At 39.5% G+C, this 18,655-nt stretch overlaps 1 protein-coding gene across 3 annotated transcripts in view; it reads right to left on the bottom strand.

Annotated features, from left to right (window-relative positions):
- The window catches only part of LOC100747315 (adenylate cyclase type 6), a 91,641-nt gene that overhangs the window by 49,645 nt on the left and 23,341 nt on the right, over positions 1–18,655 (bottom strand). For all 3 annotated transcript variants that reach the window (XM_033318675.1, XM_003486327.4, XM_033318674.1), the window contains 4 exons: positions 11,372–11,632; positions 8,924–9,082; positions 1,811–2,024; positions 78–388 (listed from right to left, as the gene is read on the bottom strand). In XM_033318675.1, coding sequence (XP_033174566.1) covers positions 78–388; positions 1,811–2,024; positions 8,924–9,082; positions 11,372–11,632 — 945 coding nt within the window. The remainder of the gene's footprint in view (positions 1–77; positions 389–1,810; positions 2,025–8,923; positions 9,083–11,371; positions 11,633–18,655) is intronic.

Here is an 18,655-nt window from a genome sequence, read left to right as displayed (position 1 = left end):
TAGCCAGGCGCTGCTGTAAAACAGCAGCGAAATAAAATCGCAGCACGGGATTTACAAGGCTACAGAATGTCACTCACGTGTTCCATCATGGCAGGATATTGCGAAGGGTAGAGGACGAACGCTCCGATCAGATGCGCCAGCGAGAAAATGAAACCAGCGATGCACGCGTGTCGCAGCCTTATGGGCAGAAGTGCGTACGCCATGTAAATGAAGAAGCACACAGCCCACACTGCAGCCAAAGGGCCTCCGCTCCGATGTTCCTTTGATCCGAGCGCCAGATGTACATTCAAAACCACTTGCAACGCGAGTAGAGTCACCAGGACTATTCCACTCACGCCGGCTAACCAGATTTCGTTCATCCCAGGCCTGGATATCGCCGCTACCAAGGCTGCAATTTAAGGAAACTCGACAAGTCGCTGGAACTCCAGAGGGCAGTTAGTCTGTGCCCTCTGTATGCAACGTTTAATCGCTTGAGTACGATTTAATTAACCGTTCCAGTCGCAAGCCACGCGGTCGCGTTGTTTAGATCTTCTGTGAAAAATTGCCGGTACATTTGAACGCTACGGACGACTCACGGTATTTTGTATTTCATTCTTATCTTCTTAACGCTTTACCGACCGATAGCCGATTAATCGGTTTTTGTTGCCGACGCTTATCCACCGATAGCCGATTAATCGGTTTTTTAGTCCGAAAAACGTACCACGAGCGTAGTTCGACGTTGTATTGGGTTGGCAACTAAGTGATTTTGTCACTAACGCCTAATGACAAAATCCGCAATCACTTAGTTGCCACAGCGATTAAACTGGTCCGATAGATACAGAGCGATTGAGACGATTGCGAGGATTTTGTCAGGACACGTAGCAGGGTATTTTCCTCGTAACTGGTCGCCGCTATGTTCCTCGTGATCGATGGGGTCGTCGTCTACCACGCAGAGATCTCTGCAAGAGCTGTTCCGTTTGATATACCGAGTACGACGACGCGACGAGTATACTCGTCAGAAACAGCTCACTGCTAAGAGGTTTTCCCGCATGAGGTGCAAGTACGTGTCGCGGATAAGTCGAAGTCCGACGAAGTTAGCGGTGGCCGTTTCGCTGGCGTTGGAACTTTGTGAGCGGGAACAGCCGCTTTCAGAGACGAAGGGTTGCGAAAGTGGATGGAAAAAAACTTCCTCGTGGAGAACCGCTTTGAAAATCTGACGCGCCGCTCGACCTTTGATGTCAGCGACGTTGCACACGCGCTTCGTACGACTATTACGACGCACGTACGCGCTGTCGTAAGAGGACGCAATGGCGTTCTGATATTTTTTTACTCTTTTCCTCACCCACCTTCTCTCGCAACCCTCTTTGGTTTTGTTGTCTCTTTGCTGAAACTATGCGCGCATTACGCGCGGGCAAAACGTTTGCCGAGGAAATTTTAATTAACGTTCAGGCGGCGCAAGTGGGTCAACAGAATCTGAAACGAAAGCGAACGAAAACGCGGAAAACGATCTCGTTGATCCGTCGGATAAAATTCAGGCTCGATCGTTCGTCTCGAGGAAAATTGCTGTCCTGCGGCGACGGTTGCAGAGATTTCACGCTTTCGTTCGCACCAGCGGAATCTATTTTCGTACGGTCCATGTGAAATGCGAATCATATTTGGACAACGACACTTTTGGCAGTAAGATTTGACCAAATTGAATTTCCAGATTTTATTTGCGCGATACTCGCGGAGATTTTGCACGGTGTGTTTGGATTTTGTTTCCGGAGAGGTCCTCGCACGGCTGGCGAATCTCTCGCGCTAAAGATTCGTCTCTTAATTTTCTGATACTTACCAGCATAAATTGCGACGCAGACGACCAGCGTCACTGCTAGCGACAGGTTTTCTGGCCTCTCTAAAGTGGCAAGGAATTGTTGGCTGTCTTCCACGACGAGTCTCAGCATCAGAAGCATACCCAGGGCAAACGCCAGCCCCGCTAGTAAGCCGAGAACGTGTGTCATGTTGCTTTGGTTCATCCTGAGAAAGTAGCGTTGATACAGCATTTCAACCTAAAGAGTAAAAAGAAACAGGAACGAGTAATCTTCTTTCAACGTTTCTCAAACATTTACCTGACACATTTACTTCCTGAAAAGTTTAGGAACTAGAAGCAACCTTTTCTATCGTAAATTTGTCAAAGATTGTTTATAATCTTCTATAGCTAATGTTACATATTGTATCGTAGTATCGTGGACAAATGGCCTAAAGAATATCGCGTGAACCATAAACAAGTGATGGAGTCATGAGTTGTGAGTAGTGAGTGGAGAGTCGAGTTGTCAGGAGTCAAGTCGTGAGTTGAGAGTCGAGTTTCGTAGTCGTAAGTTGAGTAGTCGTGAGTTGAGAGTCGAGTTGAGTAGTCATGGATTGAGTAATCTTGACTTGAGTAGTCTTGAGTTGAGTAGTCTTGAGTTGAAAGAGTCGTGAGTTGAAAGTCGAGTTGCATGTGTCACTCGTTTTCAGTAATTTTCGCATATTCCGAGCTGTCCTTGTACCGCGTACGGAAAATCGGCACGGGCTTTCCGGACAACGTCTACTCCGCAAGCGTTGCGATACTTCGCCGCGTTTGCGACAAACGTTGCTTCGAGTGAATCTCCTAAAACAACGTTGACAGTCAAATGTGCAACTAATTCAGCTGTTCGTTGGCAAAAATATTTCTCGCGAAGATGCGCGTCCCTCGATGGTCAGGAAAATGTTGCCAGTTGAACGATCGTTCGCGAGAGTTCGAAAGCTTGCGAAGCATCGGAGCGCGAGACGATCGATTTATTCGATCGAGATGGAATCGAATTCTGGCTGGAGTTGGACAAAAAAGAAAAAGGCCGGACAGGATTAAAGAATTACTTGGAACCGTTGGCTGAATCGGAGATGCGTGAAATCAAAGGAAGCACTGAAGTATCGAGAGTGGGAGAAGCTGGGTGGCGGGCCATTGAAAGGCGAAATAAACCAGTGGAACGCCGCGCCATTGTCGTTTCTCCTTTTCCATTTTCTTTGTTTCATTCGCTTGCCTCGCCGTTAATCCCGCGGTATTGCTTTTCATATTTTATTTCTTCTTTCATTCGTCCGGTTTTTAGCGTTTCCCCGAATCAGTTCCATAGGTTCGGACAAATTTACTTGGAAAGCGATTTCAAGCGAACGCCGTGGCCTTTGTTCTCGGAAGAAACACTGTTTAATCGCGAAATCGCTTCGATTGTTCGAAAGGACACGCTACAAAATTCATCAAGATATTTCAAAGTATTCTTCCAATTGTTTCAGAGAAAAAATAGACCTAGTAGCTTCTATTTGTCTCCGGCAAAATTTTCCTGCTTTTTGAATTATCCGTCAGCGAGCTTCCGACGAGAATGGAAAATCGCCACGATGGACAGTCCGATTCGTTCGTTCTAGACAACCAATCCGTTCAATTCGCAGCAATTTTTTAATCTTTTCCTGGTTCGTTCTTTTCAACGTTTTATTGGGTTGGCAATTAAGCGATTGCGGATTTTGTCATTACTATCTAACGATAAAATCCGCAATCACTCAGTTGCCAACCCAATATATAAAAAGAATGGAATATCGTTGCTACTGAGACTTTCACGCGATACAGTGGTACTGAACGTTTGTATCTGTCGCGTAAGGTGATATGGTTTACGCGAGGAATCAAAGGAGGAAGAGAAGCTGCTGCGCAGAGCTTGCCGGCTAACGCCTAAGTTTCCTAAGTCGAAGAAGATACCTGGAGATAGCTGCGGGGCTGTTGGTGTTCGATTAACGAAAAACACAGACTTCTTCGTTGATTTAATCGTCCATCGAAGTGAAACTCTTCTCGAGGCCCAAGGCTGCGCTAATTTCTACCAGAATACGTGACCAAATTTAATTAAACTAAGATTTACCAAACGAACGATCGTTCTAGACTACGCGAGTAGTCGTGGGAACTTGTATAACTCGGGCAAACGTAGTACCACGTTAACGTAATTGTGCAAAAGGAATTCAGTTATTTTATTAATTGCCCGGTATATTAAAATTCTGCTTGATTTGCCGTATATCGTACCCTAAGAACATATTGGGTTGACAACTAAGCGATTGCGGATTTTGTCATTACCATCTAATTATCTAATTACCATTCGATGGTAATGACAAAATCCGCAATCGCTTAGTTGCCAATCCAATAGCTTCGTATTAATAATGTTCGACTGCGAAAACCTTCGATCTTATTCTGGCAATCGAAACAGCGTCTAACTCTGTTCCAAGTGATACGACATGGGCCAAATGTAGATCAGCTTTCAATCTCTAAATTTGTTTTCGGACAAATTTATGCCGCATCGTAGGGATCCTTCCATTTATGCGGAACCTGATATTATAATAAATTAGATATACAGTAGAACAGTGTCCAGTTGTCTTTGTTGCTTGGTTTTCTCGAAAGCTGGCGTGGAAATTGCACGTCGGTGTTATCCGTCGGAGTTCTATCGCACGACAGAACGAAGATTTACTATGGAACAGGAAGCTGGCTCTAGTCAAACGTAAGCTGTACGCGTCAAGGATCGAGAGCTCTCGAGCCTCGAGGATCAGCTGCGATCTCAAGCTCGGATTAAGCGGGCGTAACCGAAGGAAACGGATTGCTAGGGACGTGTGTTACGGTTTCGGGTCAGTTTGACCCGAGTAGCGTTCACGCGACGCTGCATGTCCGAGAAACTTTGAAAATGTTCGAGCATCGGCGTGACGCTACGTTCTCCACACTTTTCACAAACAGGAAATATCAACGCGTTTGTAACATTGAGAACATTCGATAGCATCGACGAGATGCTAGTGACACGACGTGCTACTGCAGCAGTAGCATCGCATAGTACTCGATCTAACGCAACTTCTTTAGATGTGCAATCGTTCTTTCACGATCCACGTCAGAGGTCGATTAAATTCAATGCACATCGAGTAAATAACGTTTTATTGATAAATTATTAACGTGTAACGAAAACGATGTTTCGTTCGTTGATGTAAGCGAAAGCTATTGAGTTGGCAACTAAGCGATTGCGGATTTTGTCATTAGGTGGCACTTAGTTGCCGACCCAATGTTTGAAATGTAACTTAGACGCGGCAGAAATCGAGTTTCGAAGGAGAAGGCTAGGTAGCTGCGTGACGCGGATCAAATTTCACTGAGACGTAACCTAAATCGCGATAAATATCAGCTTGCATGGTAACTAGTTATCGTTTTGATCGACCGCTGGAATACAAAGAAGAGAAGAATACAAGGAAAAGGTGTGCACCATAATCGGATTCGTGGTGCTGTGACGAAGCAGAAGCTAAAGCGGCGTTACAGAATGTAACACGAGGTTCACAGTCATCGGACAATATTTGCAGAGAGGAATTACGCGGATGTTTCATAATGCAGCGATTTCAACCGGATTATCTGATCCGGTGCTGGCGGTGAACACCGGCGGGCAAACAGCGATTTTTAGCCACGAGCTACAAACGCGAGCAGCAACATGAAAGAGCAGGACCATCCATGAGAATAAACAATTTTGTAATTCGCGGAACCGGTGATCATCGGTGCTTATAATCTGCAACGACGTGCTACGCGTATTTTCCATTATCCTGGTCCGCTGGAACTAATTCCCCCCTCGATCCACAAATGGAAAAATTGAAACGTCACCAGTTGATAATCGATCGATTCGACGTCCGCCATCTGTTTCGCTTGCGAGCTAATTTTTTTGCCAATTGTGTGACGCTTAGAAACCGATCGCGCAACGTTTCATCGTCGAATGTTGGTCGAAAAGCAACAGGGAAATATTGGGTTGGCAACTAAGTGATTGCGGATTTTGTCAATACCATCCAACGACAAAACCCGCAATCACTTAGTTGCCAACCCACCCAATACGTTGCGGTGTTGCGCTGAAAATTTAAAGAATTCCTATCGTACAGTGTTGTATCCGATTCTTAACCCTTTGCACTCTGAATTTTATTTCAATTTCGTTGCCAGCAGCACCTAACGTTTTTGAGTGTTTTATTTGAAATTTACTTCGACTAAAGAATAAGACAATTTAAATAAACAAAGGAGGGAAGAAATTCACTTAAATAGCAGTTTTATTCGCTCTATTGAATTTTGTAGTCTTTAAGTGTATGATATATCTGGAAACAATTTCCAGCAGCAGAGTTCCTGCGTTTCTTTCGCACGTTTCGCAAAAAAAGGTGACTGAAAGAATGTCGAGCGAGACTCGACAAAGGAGCTGCCGAGATAAAAACCTATGTCGAGTCACACTCGACATGGGAGTGCAAAGGGTTAAGTCCCAACCACTGACGATTCTATTATCGGGTGTTCTTTTAAATAAAAGAAAATAGAAAAGAGAAAAAAAGATAGAAAATGTTAGAAAATAGGAGGAGGAGAAAATGAACGAATGGATGTGCAACAAAACAAATTCATTGCTGTTTCAGATGTACAAGAGAATAGAGCGCTGTTCGTTGATGCTTCGAGTTATTATGTTATATATAAAATAGTTGTTCTGTTCTATATAAATGTTGTATTTAATAAAACGTCATATAGCGTTACTTTAAGAAAAACAAAAAGTAAAATTCGATGAAACACCGTTGATACAGCAAAAAATAACGAAACGATAGGAATACGAACGACTGTTCTGAAAATTAACACTTTACCGACCGATAGCCGGTTGATCGGTATTTCTCGCCGACGCTTACCGACTGATAGCCGATTAATCGGTATTTCTCGCTAACGCTTACCGACCGATAGCTGATTAATCGGCTTTTGTCATCGACAATCTTTCTCATTATCCGAGCAGTAATTTGCTATTTAGTACTAAGGTACCTTGCTCAGTCGCGTCAATCGCGTTGCTTCGTAAGCTGCCACGGTTTTATAGCAATTTGAAAAACTGTCCGTTCGCGATGGACGAAAAGAATGGTATTGGAGAGTATAAACCGAAACAGAGCCGGCGCCAAGGAGAATCCGCGCCTGAGATGCCGGTCGGACGTGCGTGTGCTGTTGAATCGCTAGCGGTCGGTAAAGTAAAATTAAGAAATACCATGCTATCAGAATATAGCACTGACTGTAGTCGTTATGAAGCGTAGCATAAGGGAAATAACATAGTGTCGCGTGTCTATATTCAAACTCTGGTCGACGATAGTTTCATCGACGAATTTTCTCCGGAAATAACGAGATACGATTTAGAAGGTGATAATTGTCAATTAATTCGATTTCCAGTGGCTATCGAGAATTAGAAATTGGAAATTAAAAACGAAAAAATGAAAAATCAAAGATTCGCAACAATTGCACGCGAACTATTTCTCACTGACACTGACTTAAAAATCCGAATGATCATCGTGCAATGGCAATTTTATGGATTTTAATTATTTTTTATTTCGATGGAAAAATGCTTCAAAGCGTAAAACCCTTCGACGTAATATCACGTCTGTGTATTTTAACTATCGATAATTTCATCGTTGCAGCTTCGTCGATAGGAGGAAAGAAGCAAACGCTATTGAAATCGTCAATGATCGTCGTGAATTGAATTCGCGGCTGTGAAACCACGTCGTCAAACTTTTCGCCATTTTCACGACTATTCTACTCGAGTTGCGAATTTATGGCAACTCGATCGTTCGCCACAGATTCGATTCGAGAAATGGCAGGAAGGAAGAGGAACGAGCACCGGAGTTGCGCAACTGTCTGCGAACAGCCCCGTACAGTTTCAGATTCTCTGGCAGCGCAAACTTGTTGCGCGATTTCATGTTTTCCTATTTAGGCGACTGCAGCATTACTATAGTGGTTGAAATTTAGTCAGAAAACAACCACACCTTGTCACGATCGTCTCTATATCGCGAGCAACGTTTTACTTCTGTTTCCTGTATTTTCTCCGACAATTTTCTCAGTCCCAGCAATTTTCTAATTGTTTTTACTTTTTTAGCTGTTTCGTTGGTTGTTTTATTTGAACGTTCGAAATTCGTTCGATCTAGTGGTTTCAACTAACGCAGCCATTGTAGTTCATTGTTATTCGTTGTATTTTTCTTTTTTTTTTTTTTTTACACTTTTATTTATCTAGCAGATTGGAAAAATGTTTGATGTACAGGATGCTTCAAAATGTTCCGACGACCAACGAAAATACCCCGATTCCTTCTTTCTGCTGTAATTCGTCTTTCGCTTACTCGGACTATCGATATGGTCGTGGAAATAGCACGCAAATCGTATTACATCGATACCGCGTTACACCTGTCTTTAGCATAATCTTATAGCCCCGTAATACCTAATTTTCCTAACATTCAGCTACCTACAGTCTCGTGTTTCCCTCTCCTACTATCGTTTCCTTACTATTGGGTCGGCAACTAAGTGATCGAGTGACGAAAATGACGCTGTCGACTGGACGCTCTAGAAACGTTCGATCGAGCATCCGTTTCCGGCGAACGAAAAAGAAAAGGAAATTTCGATATCCGCGATAATTGGTAATTTTCTACGGCTAATTGATTATATGATACACACACACACACATAAGCATTGTGTCTGTAACAAAATAAATCGCGAATTTTCAGGTAAATTTCTATTTTCCAAAATATATTGGCTTGGCAACTAAGTAATTGCGAATTTTGTCATTAGATGGTACTGACAAAATCCGCAATCACTTAGTTGCCAACCCAATATTCCAGTCGTAGCTCTGTCCACCTCGCGCGTGTTCCGTATCAGAAGCTGTACTTTTGTAAATTTATGTGCGTTTTACGTGCAGATTTTCTGCAACGTCCGATACAGCTGTGCTTTCCTTCCAATAACACGATCGGACAACTCTCTCTCTCTCTCTCTTACTCGCGAGAGAGAGAGAGAGAGAGAGAGAGAGAGAGAATTTCCATCGCAAGGTTGGAGGTTGAATTTTCCCCGGCAAAAAGAAAAACGACGGCGAAAAAGGATGCTTCGTTATTCCAATTGCCTTTTCACTCTGTTCGTCCAGGTGTTTACCTGCAAGTTTTTGAAGCGGTGAGAGGCGCACAGCGACTTCAAAAAACGGCAGAGCGCACATTTCCTCGCTGGCTGAGTTATCGTCGCGTTAACGCTCGCCTCCTGTGTCGGCTCTTTCCCGGTTCTAAGCCCAACTCCCACCTCTGATCCCCTGCTCATCTGTCGACAAAAAGCAGCGTACAATTTATTGTAGTACCCGTTCCCGATGTCACAACATGCATACAAATTGGCTTTCTGGAATTAGAAAGTGTTGCCAGTTTAGGAGAGATAGTCACCGAAAAAGAAAAGAATAAACGTGGATATAGATGTATACGTTGAAGCAATTACTCGAAGAAAAACTCTACACCTTATCTTGACCTGTCCGTGGCCTGGAGACCGTTGTTACAAAGAGAATGGAATTCAGTGAAAGAAAAAATTGAAAGTAAGGACAGGTCCATATTATTCTGCCTCTGAATGTAAATTTTGTTTTGGGTTACAAGGTTTAGAAAGGAAAGAGCTACGATAGATTTCTATTGCTTTTTCTTGTAGCCCTCTGCTGCAGCTACAATGTTAATTTTTTGGTAATGCCCTTTGCCATAAATATATGAACTTGATCCCAATCGATCTTCTTCGGTTGTATTGTAACACTGTAAGAGCGAGGATCTGCATCAGCATGCACTATAGTTAGTATAATAATACATATAATAGTTCAGCCTTTGGCCTATACGCTATCTGCCGATCGCGCGAGCCATAGTAAGCAAGAACGTGCCATCTGTCTGTTCAGTCGTGTGCCCGAACTGGTAAAAGATGTATACTTCTTATGACATGTATATTTAGGGACTACAAAAGGAATTGTGAAATAATAAACAACGTTTGAGGACAAATAGTGTTTTTAAACTTGTGGTTCTCGCTTATGGCACAAAAATTCTTTACCATGAGTCAGACTCGTGGTTATCAGCCAAGGAGTTAACAGTCAGATAGTATTTCTAATTATGAAATTTTGCGCAATCTGTATATTCAAATCCCTTAATCAAAGACCCAGTCCAAGGCTAACATCTATACAAGTTATACTTATACCTGTACTTGTTTCAGTATATTTTTCTATTACAAATTCATTCACTTGTTCCTCTATCAGTCAATCTCAACAATATGTAAAAAAAGGAAAAGATATATGTAATAGTTAGTATAATGATACATATAATAGTTAACAACTAGATAGTGTTTCTAATTATGAAACTTTGTGGAATCTGTATATTCAAATCCCTTAATCAAAGACTCAGTCCAAGGCTAACACCTATACAAGTTATACTTATACCTGTACTTATACCTGTACTTGTTTCAGTATATTTTTCTATTACAAATTCATTCACTTGTTCCTCTATCAGTCAATCTCAACAATATGTAAAAAAAGGAAAAGATATATGTAATAGTTAGTATAATGATACATATAATAGTTAACGACCAGCTAGTGTTTCTAATTATGAAACTTTGTGGAATCTGTATATTCAAATCCCTTAATCAAAGACTCAGTCCAAGGCTAACACCTATACAAGTTATACTTATACCTGTACTTATACCTGTACTTGTTTCAGTATATTTTTCTATTACAAATTCATTCACTTGTTCCTCTATCAGTCAATCTCAACAATATATAAAAAAAGGAAAAGATATATATAATAGTTAGTATAATGATACATATAATAGTTAACAACCAGATAGTGTTTCTAATTATGAAACTTTGTGGAATCTGTATATTCAAATCCCTTAATCAAAGACTCAGTCCAAGGCTAATACATCTATACAGGTGATATAGATGTAGATTGGATTAGGTTTGAGATAGAAAATGGGGATTAAATAAGGTTGAGTGTGTGAGTGTATATGTAAATGCACATGCATATGTACATGGATCAATGAGAATGCAGGGCAATAGGAAGACGAACTATGCTAAGTTATATCAAACTGTATGTATTTATATTGAGCCGTTGAAAGAGTAACGTCGAATTTTTATTTATAAAATACTGGTCTTCTTCCTTTAGATAGAAATTTCTTTAGATTCCAACTCGCACTACGATTATCGGATGACACATTTCTAATCTTTCAGATTTCAAGCATATTCTGAACAACGCGCTCTGACTGATCGATTGCACTCGGGTCTGTTCTATTATTATCGACGTTAGGAACGAAAGAATTCATTTCAGATAGAAGCAGCATCTTCCGACTTAACATTTTCTATACGGAAGAATCTCTACTTTCCATAACAAAAAAAAAAAAACTTTGTTTACTATCTTAGGTCTCACTTGAAACATAGCTAGAACGTACCAGTTAAATTGTTCAGAAATACACACACACACACAAAAAAAACGAGAAAGGAAACATGTGTCATAACAGCAACATGTGTCACCGAAGAACTTCTCGTTGAACCTGTTAGGCTACCTTTTTAGGTATAATTCCAGTTGTACAAGGGCTCACCGTGACGATGGAGGGACGTGGCGCGCCAGTGAAGTGCTCGATCACTTCCCAGTTGGATTTCCTCAGCGGTGTATGAGGAGTTCGAGGAGTGTTGGGTGTATGCGGTTGAGAAGATGGTGTCGAGGACTTGGATCCCGGGGGATCGAGCAACAGCTCCACCTTCGGCTTGCCACCTTCGCTGTTGCTTACGTGCTGTCGCAAGCTGGCCCATCTTCGCGTGCTTCTCACGGACCCGGTTACAGATCTGGTAGCCACCTCGCCCTGTAAATCAAATCGTTCCACTGAATTACCGTTTGTGGACGATGAACATGATGGGATTGGGGATGATGAACACGATGCTTTGGATGAAGAATGGTTGAAGCAATGGGGGGCTAGAAGGGTCTAACACCTTTGGATCTTCCATAACTTAAGACCACATGGAGAAGACCACGCGTAAACTGAATCTTATTTGTGTTAAAAAGTTATGTCCATGTGGAAATTTGTTCTGGAATTAGGAAGAATGTTGAATTAGGACGCGATGCTGTTGATGAATGATAGGATGGTTTAAAGTATTTGAGTCTTCTATTTTGTTAATTTGCATAAGTGTTTGTATTATTTTAGTAATTTAGTAATTGGTAAATTTTTGTTATTTACATAAGGAAGAGAGATGCATAGATTGAATCTCATTTATGTTGAAGAGTTATATTCATATGCAGAGGTGGGTTTCTAGTTGGTGGGGTTAGCCTGTTACGTCATCCAATTGATTCTGCTAATTTATTTGTTAATCCATCGCTTTATAATTGGAATATATGGTTGTTGAAGTAATTACTTTAAGAAAAACTCTACGCCCTTTTTCTATTATATATCTATGACCTGGAGACCCTTGTTACAAAGAGAATAGAATTTAATGAAAAAAAATTGAAAATAAGGAGAGGTCTATATTATTGTACCTTTGAATATAAATTTTGTTTTGGGTTACAAGGTCTAGAAAGAAAAGAGCTATAATAGATTTCTATTACCGTTTCTTGTAGCCTTCAGCTACAGCTACAATGTTAACTTTTTAGTAATGTCCTTTGCTATAAATATATGAACGTGCTCCCAATCAATCTTCTTCTATTGTATTGCAACACTGTTTTGGATCAGCATACACTATACCTGTAATTATACTTATACCTATACTTATTTCGATATATTTTTCTATTATTAATTCATCCACTCGTTCCTCTGTCAGTCAACCTCGATAATTGTGATTGTGTATGGTAGATGACTGTCTACAGTCTGTTATACTGCTCGTCGACAAATTAAATTTCATTTCATTAGATGAAAATACTACGTTCCAAGTGGACCTCGATGAAGATCAACAATACAAATATGTGATAGTAATTATTGGATTGGCAACTAAGTGACTGCGGATTTTGTCATTAAAAATTTTAATTTATTTGATATTTTAATTAACGAATAATACAAACTTGGAGTGCAAACTATTGAACATAGAAAAGAGGAGAGAAAATTGAAACATGGAAATTTCCGATTCTTCTCGGGCAAAGACAATTTCTAAAGAGTCCAATCGCCAACTGAACACACCGAGTCCCAAAAAATTGATAAGAAACCATCTGGATTTCCAGCAGCAGATCATAGTTGAGAGAAAAGAATTGCAGTCGAAGAGTATCGTATAAGGAATTTAAATCTCCTCTTAAATCCAGGGAAGAGGAGATCTCAGTTTCCAAGCTTTCCAATCTCTGAGACATGGTAGAGGTGCTAGGTCCAGGGTGCGTGAGATACCAGTTTGTCTTTCAGGAGAGACGAAAGAGATAAAAAAAAGAAAGAAAGAGAAAATATGTGAAAGATAAGAAAGACGTGCGAGGGGTAGCAAAGACAGAGGAGGCAGAGTAATAAAATTCTTAAATGTATTACATTTGTTTCGAGCCCCCGTGGAGAAGAGGAACAACACTTTCTGTTGTTGCTTGTTTCTTCGACGCTCCAGTTTGTTTTCACTTCGCCAGGGGAATGTTCAAGGTGAACTTTCATAAGCTGCGTGCTGCTGCCTCTCGAACACCGTATCACGCGAAGACAGAAAATTATTTCATGGGAAACCGTGCCAACTCTTCTAGTTAAATGGAGTTATCGTGTGCGCCTTGTTGAAACGTGACTGCAAGTTGTCAGGCTAATGGACAGATGGTCGTGAACTTTCACGAGACAAGACAGTTTACACGTGTTTGGTTCATCTTGGTTTTCGGAAGTTCGCCTAACGTCGCGTTTTCTTGACATGGGTCCCCGTAGGTGTTACTCCTCCTTACGATCAGTTAATCGACTCTGTTAACACGTGGCGCTTCCAGAAATGAAGTTTCCATTAGCCACGGAGAAAAAGCGAAAATTTGTTTCCGAAACCTCTCGTCTTCGTTCTATTCTCGAACCTAAAGCCGAGTTTACATCAGTCGAGTCGCTGAACCATGCGATTACGTTACAGTAGTCCTGGACCGTTCGGTGTCTGTCGCGCGATTTTTGAAGAAGCCGTTGTTGGGGTTTGTAGCGAGAGCAGGTGCTCTTTCGCTTCGTTCCATTTTCCACTGTCACTTTAATTTGTTTCTGACCATTTTTAGCGCGTCGTCCAAACTCGCTTTGCTGCGTTCAATCGACGGGATCTCTCAGCTGCTTAACATTTTTGCTCGTAATCGATTTTGGTACCAATCCTTTTGTGTTACGAAAAGCTATTAAAACTTGTTTGTATCACGTTGTATTTGTTTATGGAAAGCTGGGAGCTCAAAAATTGGACTGGACTTCGCGTCATTGGAATTTTTTGACCATCCAGTAAATAGTAAATCCAGAGACTCGTGAATAATTTTGTCTCCGTGTTAGTGGTGACAGTAGAAGTATCTGACTGTGTGGTAGACAAAGTGGGATGGCAGAGGCAGCTGAAAGCTTTCCAATGTATCAGTTGAAATCAATGCACGCTGGAAGGCGAAGGACGAACGACGTCCGAGTCGTATTAAATTTCTATTACCTAATCAGCCATGGAAGCCCCATCTATTCACTTCTGCTCCTTTCAACGTGTCTTATCCCGGGCTTTATCGATCCTGCTGCTAACGATTCTCTTTCGTCGAAATCTTTCTGCGAAATGCTCGAATCAAGGGAAGAACGTTTTTTTCCCAATCGAACAGCAAAAATCTTGCGCGGTTTATCCCTCGAAGGCGAATTTGGAATTTTTTGAAAAAGCCGTCTGAGATATCGAAGATCGTTTCCAGGCTGACGATTAATAATTTGAAATGCGTTTAACCAGCTATATGTACGTAACCAAAATTTTGTTCGAACAAGCATAACCATAAACACGATAGTGATTGATTGGGAATCTATAATTTCGATGGAATAATTATGTGACCGATTTATCCGCTTTATTTAAGTAAGCATAAAGTAAATTGCAAAGCTTTGTAATTCGGAACAAAATTAATTATAAACACATGACCTAATTCGAAATGAATCTGGATCAACTGAACATGGACTAGGCGGTTTTGTTATCGGTGCCTGTATTAAATTACCAATAATAGCAATAAATATTTACATGGTCGACGAAACAGCCACTTGTCGTCAACAGCGAATATAATTTGGTCATTTAATAACGGAGCTCCTCCTTTCGATTCAGATCAAATTGCAATTACAATCGATCAGAGTTATTCCTACGATCATTTTGGCAGTTTGGCATTTTGTAATTTCTAGGCAAAGTATTTCTACATTCGGTACAATTTATTTTTGCCTAGAGTCATTATTTTCCCTCCAATTTTGAATAAGTTAGTTTCAATTGGTTGTTTAGGTCTTCACGTAGGATGCAGCGTTAAAAAATGAATACAGCGGAATCTACGTGCCTCGTGGTCTTTCCACATGAATATATGATCATCCGGACCTAATATGATTTTAATTATGCACCTGTAAACCTGGCGATCTTTAAATGAATGAATTATTAATCTTTAACTGGGGCCGTTGGTACAGGGTAAGAGTAGGTTGCTTCCGTAGATTACTCAATTTTTCATTTCCCAGCCTATTATAGCATTAACGATATAAATAATTATATTTATGTAAAATGCTACCAGCTACGAGATTACATAATTCAATTCTACTTGCTACACGCACCTGCCGATATTAATAACACGAATTAAAAATTAAACCTTCCATCCAAGGTTATTAAAGACAGTTATCCATTGTTATAACCTATAATTTTCTGATATCGATTGATTTTCCTCGTAGCAATTCACAACCCTTAGGCCAGATACTACACGCCTATCTAGAAAACTGAAAACCAAAAAGAAATTTCTAGTTTCTTTAAAGAAAGAAAGAAAAATACTTTGCAAGATGATCGATTTTTAGGTTATGTTTGGTTAAATGTGTTTTTCTTCCTGGCAATTCGCAATCCTTAGGCCAGATACTACACGCATATCTAGAAAACTGAAAACCAAAGAAATTTCTAGTTTCTTTAAAAGAAGAAAGAAAAGTACTTCGGAAGATGATCGATTTTTAGGTTATGTTTGGTTAAATGTGTTTTTCTTCCTGGCAATTCGCAATCCTTAGGCCAGATACTACACGCCTATCTAGAAAACTGAAAACCAAAGAAACTTCTAGTTTCTTTAAAGGAAGAAAGAAAAATACTTTGGAAGATGATCGATTTTTAGGTTATGTTTGGTTAAATGTGTTTTTCTTCCTGGCAATTCGCAATCCTTAGGCCAGATACTACACGCCTATCTAGAAAACTGAAAACCAAAGAAACTTCTAGTTTCTTTAGAGGAAGAAAGAAAAATACTTTGCAAGATGATCGATTTTTAGGTTATGTTTGGTTAAATGTGTTTTTCTTCCTGGCAATTCGCAATCCTTAGGCCAGATACTACACGCATTTCTAGAAAACTGAAAACCAAAGAAATTTCTAGTTTCTTTAAAAGAAGAAAGAAAAGTACTTCGGAAGATGATCGATTTTTAGGTTATGTTTGGTTAAATGTGTTTTTCTTCCTGGCAATTCGCAATCCTTAGGCCAGATACTACACGCATTTCTAGAAAACTGAAAACCAAAGAAATTTCTAGTTTCTTTAAAAGAAGAAAGTAAAGTACTTCGGAAGATGATTGATTTTTAGGTTATGTTTGGTTAAATATTCATCTTGAAATCGTCAAACGCTATATCGGAAATGAAATGGGTGAGCAAACCAACGGGTGGCTTGAAACAACATGGAGGGGTCGTTTGTTGAATTAACGTCGTCGAGTCTCGTTTTATCATCCCGGAAAACTTCTCGACGTAATTAAGATCTCCCTTACGGTGAATAGTTCTTTAGGGGGAATTTATCGACTTGTTAAACGAAATGAGGATTTTTTAACTCCACTCTGCCGCGAGTTAGTCACTTTCATGAAAGTGTCACTTTCATAAAACTCTGTTTTATTGACTGATTAAGGTTTCTAAATACAGTGTGACACGGTGTATGCTCGTTCAAATATTTGCTAAATTTTACCATTTTTCTACAAATTCAGGATAATCCACTTAATTGCATCACCTAGAATATCTTGCTTGCTTCTGTTAATATTAAACAACGCTTTGGATACGAGTTGAATTTGACATAGTTCGACGTTATTAGCTCTCATCGTAGATGGACGCGTAGAGGACGCTCGAAGGTCACCGATGTGTCTTTCTAACGAATTTATGTGTCTTTTAATACGTTAGTCGATCCATCTCGGTTTTCCCTATGAAAACCATGTATTGATTTATCATATGTCGAAGAACTATTGGTTTGTCAGATATTTTAACTTCAATTCGTGAAATTTAACGTACGACAGACGATATTCTCGCGTTTGCTTTATCTTCGTCTTTCACACGTTAAATTTCACAAATCGAAGGTAAAATATCTGCTAAACTAATAATTTTCCGACATAAACAAGTGAACACATTTTTTTCTAATGTCCAACTGGGTCCACTCATATATTAAACGACATATGGTTCTATTTAAAAAGACAACAGTGACCTTCGCATACTTCCTCCCTACGCATCCACCTACGAAAAATGTAGTCGTGTCAAATTGTAGCGTCCCGAAAATTATTTAACTTGTGCCTGAAATATTTTGAAATATTATCAAAGAGAAAAAAAAGCGAGATATTCCAGGTGATAAAGATAAATGGGCCACCCTGTATATGTATACTGTATATATAGTATAGTATAAATTTTAATACATAAATTTAATATTTAATTTAATATTATATAATATACATACATTTTATCCGGATATCGGCAAATTTCTTTCACATTGGCATAATTTTAATAGTTAATTTTGGAAAATATTTGCGATAAATTTCGACTGTCAAATTATCGGTTGATTTAATATTTCATATTAGAAATTTAATTTGTTATTTAATATCTGATATTAGACATTCGATATGCAACGTTTAAGATAGACTTATTTAAATATTTATCCTGCTTTGATATTCTACAATTTGCTTAAAAATTGCAAAATAAAAATTCAGAAAATCAAAGAAAGAAATTACGATTTCAACCTCCAGGGGGCCTACCGTAATCGGTAGGTACGGGCTTTGCAACCCCGGGGCCCCGAGCAAAATCGAAATCTTAGAATTTAATTTAGAAGATAAAATGTAGAAGAAACAGATAAATAGCGCTTTCATAACACCAACAACCATAGCATTAACATCAGACCGATAAATATCCATCTTGATAGAAAATGTAATTTTTTTTCTCCATTCTTCTTTTCTCTTTTGCTCTTTTATCTCGTGTCAGATCCTGCCTACTGTTCGTCAAAGAGTAGATTTCACAATTTCCCTAAAAATGAATAAATGACAAGGCGAATGTTTGCTTTCGCTACGACAGATATATATTGTTTCAACACATACGCTTGTTTGTGCTTAAATATTCTTTGTAATCGAAACTCTAAACTAAAAATTCAACAGTAGCAGGAAAACTTATTTTTTCCATTAGAATACATATTCATATCCTGCACAATATACTGAAATATACACATGTTTATTAAAATATTCGCCAACGCTTTTCTTTAAAGCCCTAAAAAAGAAAAAAAAATCTACATAAAGGGAGAAATATCATTGAATTGGACGTTTCAAAATCCCGCAATAGAATGTACCATAAACTGTTTAATACAGGCCAAAATTATTCCCATTTCTCGATGTTACGGAAATTTATATCGAAATCCAAATTTTTACTCTTCCCTCGTGAAACAGATTTCAGTATAACGAAATACAAATTCCTCCTTTTTCCCTGTATATAAAAATTCAAATTTCTACTATTTTTTTTTTTTTTTTTTTTTTTTTTTAAATCCC

Source organism: Bombus impatiens, unplaced genomic scaffold (genome assembly GCF_000188095.3).
Source record: "Bombus impatiens unplaced genomic scaffold, BIMP_2.2 scf_0107, whole genome shotgun sequence".
NCBI classification, from domain to species: Eukaryota; Metazoa; Arthropoda; class Insecta; order Hymenoptera; family Apidae; genus Bombus; species Bombus impatiens.
This window is presented reverse-complemented; position numbering and strand designations above follow the sequence as displayed.